This window comes from Rattus rattus, chromosome 10, assembly GCF_011064425.1.
Source record: "Rattus rattus isolate New Zealand chromosome 10, Rrattus_CSIRO_v1, whole genome shotgun sequence".
Classification (NCBI taxonomy): Eukaryota; Metazoa; Chordata; class Mammalia; order Rodentia; family Muridae; genus Rattus; species Rattus rattus.
In genome coordinates, this window is record NC_046163.1 from 10,545,568 (window position 1) to 10,552,102 (window position 6,535).

At 45.6% G+C, this 6,535-nt stretch overlaps 1 protein-coding gene across 1 annotated transcript; it reads left to right on the forward strand.

Moving 5' to 3' along the window:
* The first annotated feature begins 5,239 nt into the window (after window positions 1–5,239).
* On the forward strand, window positions 5,240–6,010 carry LOC116910986 (proteasome activator complex subunit 2-like). Its single transcript, XM_032914698.1, has one exon. It carries the CDS (start codon window positions 5,261–5,263, stop codon window positions 5,588–5,590), a length of 330 nt encoding a protein of 109 aa, XP_032770589.1. The 5' UTR covers window positions 5,240–5,260; the 3' UTR covers window positions 5,591–6,010.
* Window positions 6,011–6,535: the final 525 nt, after the last annotated feature.

The window sequence follows — 6,535 nt, forward strand, 5'->3', positions numbered from 1 at the left end:
GACCAGCAATGCACTCAGTGCCTATAAAACTTTAAGTCAAAAGCACTGGTTGCTGGCAAGGAGGTTAAAAAAGAGATACGATCAGAGATGCCTGAGTGCTCTCTGACCACTGACTGGTTCTAATACTTATGTTCTCATGTTTTTACATAGGGATCATGAAATGATAAAGCATCAGAACAAGATAAAAATGGTGCTCTGGTGATAGCTCAATTGTTAAGAGGAAGAAAAATGAGGTGCAAACCTGAGTTCTGCTCCCTAGCACCTACATTTTTTTTTTTTAAAAAAAAAAGATCTGGTCATAATGGTACGTACTTGAAATCCTAGAGCTTGAGAGGCAGAAGCAGGCAGAGCTGGGGCTCTGTCCCACTGATTTACTCTACTTGGTGAGCTTTGGGCCAATGGGAGGTGATGTCTCAACAATTGAGGTGGAAAGCACCTGAGGAATGACACCTCTGCCCGCCTCCTCATAAGCACACACACACACACAAAGTAAAAAGACAAAAGATTCAATTACATGGAATTTGACCCAAAACAACTCTCTGCCAAGTCTGGGATATGTTGCCACTCTGATAAGACGGGAATTGGCAAAGATAACAGCAGAAGTGTCCTTAGCTGATATAAGGTGCCATGGGCTGGTGACTTGAGGCACTAATCACAGATTAACTAGGAAGAGTGACCAGGGGGAGTAAAAGAAAGTCAGGGCAGTGTGAGCTGGGTGGGTTCTGGAGTGATCAGGCATGACGAAGTCAGCACTGAGGTTCTAGCACTGAGAAGGCTTTACAAGCGCATTACAGGGCAGTTTCCTCTGATATTGCATTCTGAAAGGAAGATCATTAGGACTCAGAAAGGTCTAAGGGGGCGTGGTCTTTATATTTCAGGAAGTAAACAACTCAAAGCTTTAGGAAATCACTGAGACCAGATTTACAAGGCGTCTTCCCTGTAGGGTTATGTAAGAAGTAAGAACGGCTGAGGAGAGGAGACTCCAATGCCTGCTGAGCTAGCTGCAAATCACAAAGAGAGTGCCAGGGTTCCAGCTTTTTTGAATTGTCACTAATGCTGGGGTTGGTTTGGGGTGATGCAGTTGATGGTGAGTTGTCCATTTTCCTGGTTCTTTCCACAAACCTTGTGACTTTCTCTCAACCGAAGAAGAGAAGAAGGAGAAAGAAGAAGAGGAGGAAGAACAGGAGGAGGAGGAACAGGAGGAAGAGCAGGAGGAGGAGCAGAAGGAAGAGGAAGAAGGAGAAAGAGGAGGGGGAGGAGGAAGAAGAAGGAGAAGGAGGAGAAGAAGAAGAAGGATGAAGAGGAGGAGGAAGAGGAGGAGGAGAAGGAGAAGGAGGAGAAAGAGAAAGAAAAAGAAGGAAAAGGAGGAGAAGAAGAAAGGAGAAGGAGGAGGAGGAGGAGGAGGAGGAGGAGGAGGAGGAGGAGGAGAAGAAGAAGAAGAAGAAGAAGAAGAAGAAGAAGAAGAAGAAGAAGAAGAAGAAGAAGAAGAAGAAAAGAAGAAGGAAAGAAGGAGAAGGAGAAGGAGGAGAAGGAGAGGAAGAGAAAAAGGACAAGGAGGAGGAGGAAAAGGAGGAGGAGGAGGAGGGGGAGGAAAAGGAGGAGGGGGAGGAAAAAGAGGAGGGGGAGGAGGAGGAGGAGGAGAACAATGATGAGGACGACCGACTACTCCTCCTCACTGGAGCATGTTAAAACTCCCTGTGGCCAGCACCTTAAGAAAAGTTCCTTCTCCACCAGCACCCTCAGTAGAAGCCATCAGTGTAGAGAGCTTCACTTCAGCATCCTTACCACAGTTTTTAAGAGTTCTCTTCTATGGATTCCCATCTAGGCAGTTACTTGGGAGGGTTGGGCCTGTCACAGAGGCTTCCTTGTACCTCTTTGTCAACTGTGAGTCTGAAGTCACCAATACAACAGAAAAAGTAGCATCCTTGCCCTTTACATTAGCAGAAACGCAGATTACATGGTTTCTGGCAACAACACAAACCATGGACATGAGGCCATGTGGATGTCATGGGCCAGGCTGGGCTGCTGCCTGAAACCAGGTTGATGTGTGTGACCTGCACTGTCACCTGGGGCCATGTTGATGTCCTTGTCCCATGCTGCCTCTGTCAGCCATACATGGTAGTGTAATGAGTCATGCTGCTGTGTTGATGTCCCTGGTCCGCACTGCCACTGGAGACCATGCTGAGGTCCAGGACACATGTTGACACTGGAGATCACCTTAATTTTTGAGACAGGGTCACTTACTGAATCTGGAGTTTATTGATCAGCTAACCTGCCGTCCACAGAAATCCATTTGTCTCTCCCTAGTACTAGGGTTACAAACACGTTCTTATAGAAAGCTCTTTAAAGACTGAGACAACTCCCTAGCTCCATTATTTTATGTTCATAAAGCTTAAAGTTGGTAACCTATCTGAAAACAAATACAAAAACCATCTGTACAGTCACAAGACAATTGTAAATGACAGTTTCCTCTCTGTTTACACACTCTTTTGCACACATGGCATCTTGCATCCTGTGTGCTAAGCAAGGTTGGTTCAATCTTCCTTTACACTTTACAGAGCTGTTCCTAGAGCATTCAGGTATCAACCCTCTTGCGTGGTTAAACTCTAGAAAGAGAAGCCAGGAGCTGGGCTCCTTCATATTCTCTACATGAGAGAATCTGGGTGCTTTTATAACTCATCCTTCAGTCTATCTCATCCTGAGTTTGTTTTCTCTCTATAAAGAATCTTACCAAGCCTATGGAGAAACTATCTGCAGAAAATTGAAGACACATGCCAGTTCTTTATAAAGATTGTGCAAGACAGAGAAGGAAAATCTTAGCATGTCACTCATGCAGAAACTATTTAATCAAAGGGGAGAGACAATTATAACATCTGTTAATCTTCTGTGGAGTTATAATTAGATGCTTGGGAGAAACACCCATTGGAAGGGATCCTCTAACATCTGTCACCAGAGAATACAGCTCTGTGCAGTGAGGACCCACACTGCATTCTGGGAAAACAGTACTTCTAAGGAAGACAGAGACTGCTAGTGTACCCAGGACACCTACACTTCCCATCCAGTGTCAAATATGCTGACCGGGAGGGGAGGAGTTTCACTTCTTGCTGCTCTGTTTATTTCTGAGTTGAGAGATCTGGAATCATTGTGTGATTTTTAGATAACAGCACTGCAGGGTGGGGTAGCCTTAGGACCTTTCTCATCACCATGCAGATGGGGGCAGCTTGATCCTGTGGCCCAACAGATGTCTCCTAGCAGAATTATTCAAGCAGGGGTGCTCAACTCTCTTTCCAGATTACGCTCTGCCCTTGCACGCTGGCTCTGCCCTTGGGGATTTCTCTTCCTTTGACCTGGAATTGGAATGTGTGTGTGTGTTTTTTAACAGGATTTGTATTGTATACCCTTGGGCTTTTGGGATTGTGGAGAGATGGAAAACACAGGGATAGTGCCCTTTCTTTTAGATCCCTGGTCCACGGGGAAACACTGGCTAACGGCCTTCTGCTCTAGTAAATGGAGGGAGACGCAGGAGTACAGCAGGAAGCTTGGCAACCAGGTAGCCTGGGATACGCAGTGGTAAACACCAGGAGAGCTTGTCTCAAACAAGGTAAGAAATAAGAACTGACACCTGAAGCTGTACTCTGACCTCCACACTCACACCATGGTACAATAATAACCACATACATACATATATCATGCTCCACATGTACACACACACACACACACACACACACACACACACACATACACACACCACACACACACACACACACACACACACACACACACACACACACAGTGGGCACAGTGGGGGGAGAGGTGTATGAGATGGAAAGTGAATAGGGAAATGGTAGAGAGATTGTTAAAGATTGTTGAATGATAGAGAGAGAGGTATGAAGAGGGATCTGTGGAAGGCAGAGGGCAACTAGGAAAACTGATACAAGAACACCAGAAAGAGAAATCAAAGAAGACTCCATCAAAAGTGTCTAAGAGCATATAGCACCCTCTTACCCAACAACCTGGCTACACTTAAAGCATTTATTTTCATTTATATGTATGTGTGTAGGAATATGCACATATATGTGCAGGTGCAAATACAGACAGGAAGAGGGCATCATGTCCCCTGGAGGTGGAGTCCCAGGTGACAGTGATTTGTAAGAGTTGGCTGCTGGGAAGCATAGTCGTGTTCTCTGCCAGAGCAGCAAGCTCTTAACAACCGAGCCATCTCTCAGCCCCAGGCTGCACCATACTTTAAACACACAGTTCTGTAGTCACTGGAGACCACAAGGCTTGATGGATTTTTTTTTTCTTACAATTGTAGAAATTATAATGTCAGGAGCACTATGTGAGCAAGTGTCATGTTTTGAACCAAGACCACAGTACCAGTATGGGAAGAAGCCCTCAGAAGCATTCAGTGGCTCAGGGACATGGGTGACCAGGCTTTTTGTTTTTGTTTTTGATAGCTGTTCTGAGCTCTGAACACTTGTTTGTGCCAAAACATTGAATAAACAGAGCTCTTGACATTTGACACAAACACTAAGTAAGTCCCCTGGGGCTGGGGAGATGGCTCAGTTGGTAAAGAACTTGCTTTGAAAGCATAAGAACCTGAGTTTTATTCCCAGAATCCACATTGAAAAGAAAAGAACTGTTCAATTTTTATTCTTAATAAAGTTATTTTTTATTCACTACAAAATGTTTAAAAATAACAGAACTGGGCACAGTTGCTCATCCTGAATTCCTGTACTCCAGAGGTGGAGGCAAGTGGATTCCTGTGAGTTGAAGGGCGGCCTGTCTCTTAAAATGCTAATCCAGCCAAAACTACACAGTAAGACCTTGTCTCAAGAAGAGAGTGAGGTGGGGTAGTCTAAGTGTGATGGTCATGTTTGTTTATGGGTGTGTGATGTTTATAACCCCAGTGCCAAGGTTCTGAATATGAACATATTCCTGTGGCTGGCTAACAGACCAGCATAACCTCATTGGTGAGTTCCAGTCAAGGAAGAGACCATATGTTAAGCAACAAGGTAGATGGAATGCACACGCCGCGCGCACACACACACACACACACGCACACACACACACACACACACACACTCACTCACAGGACTCCAACACTGGGTCATATGACAATTGACAACATTATCTGTCTTCCACCTATAAGGACCTATAAAGACCTCCGTGACAGGAGGCGGGGTGGGTCTGGGCCTGGAGAGTGAAAGCGAAAGCTGGGGCTGCTAGCCCAGATTCAAGAGCTGGCAAATGGGCCAGCATGGCCAAGCCTTGTGGGGTTCACTTGAGTGGAGAATCCCGTAAACAGGTGGACGCCTTCAGACTTTTCCAGGAGGCTGACGACTTCCTCTGCACTTTCTTGCCACGAAAAATCATATCCCTGAGGCAGTTCTCGAAAGAGGATTCCCTCAATGTGGCTGACCTCTCCTCCCTCGGGGCTCCTCTGGACATCCCTATCCCAGATCCCCCACCCAAGGATGATGAGATGGGAACCGATAAGCAGGAGAAGAAAGAAGTCCCTAAGTGTGGCTTCCTCCCTGGGAACGAGAAGCTTCTGGCCCTGCTGGCCTTGGTTAAGCCAGAAGTCTAGACTCTCAAAGAGAAGTGCATTCTGGTAATCACACGGATCCAGCACCTGATCCCCAAGACTGAGGATGGAAATGATTTTGGGGTGGCAATTCAGGAGAAGGTGCTGGAGAGAGTGAGTGCTGTCAAGACCAAAGTGGAAGCGTTCCAGACAACCATCTCCAAGTACTTCTCAGAGCGTGGGGATGCTGTGGCCAAGGCCTCCAAGGACACCCATGTAAAGGATTACCGGGCCTTCGTGCACGAGCGAGTTGAAGCAGCCTATGGGGCGCTTAGGGCCATGGTGCTGGACCTGAGAGCCTTCTATGCGGAGCTTCATCTTATCATCAGCAGCAACCTAGAGAAAACTGTCAACCCAAAGGGTGAAGAAAAGCCATCTATGCACTGAGCAAAGGATTAGAAGGAAAATAAATGATTTATACTTAAAAAAAAAAAAAAAAAAAGACCTCCGTGACAAAGAGCCAACCAAGACAGCAAAGGTCACCCTGCATCTGAGTCTGATTTTGCTCATGTTCTCTACATGCCTTAACTCATTCCTCCCTTAAAACTATACTGCAAGGACGTGAAGATTCTGTATGCCCAGGTCAAAGTCTACTATGTAATTCAAACAAATGAATCTCTGGGTTTCCTGGCTTTCCTCGTCTCCACAATGGGATTGTCAACAGTGTTTATCTCAGAGGGCACTGCTATGAGGAACAGATAAGGAGACTATGTACACACAAAGGGGCTGGGCCACCTTTGTAAACATCTCAGATATATTTGATAAAAATCAATTTGTGTTGCTGCATTTAAAGAATAAGGACATCAATGAGGTAAATTAACTGACTGAAAGGGAGACGTCAGAACCCAGGACGGAACCCATGGATATCAAACAGTAACTGTCTTTGGGGTTGAACCTATATATAATCACATGACTTCCATCATTTTAATGGTGCTAACTGACTCCAGA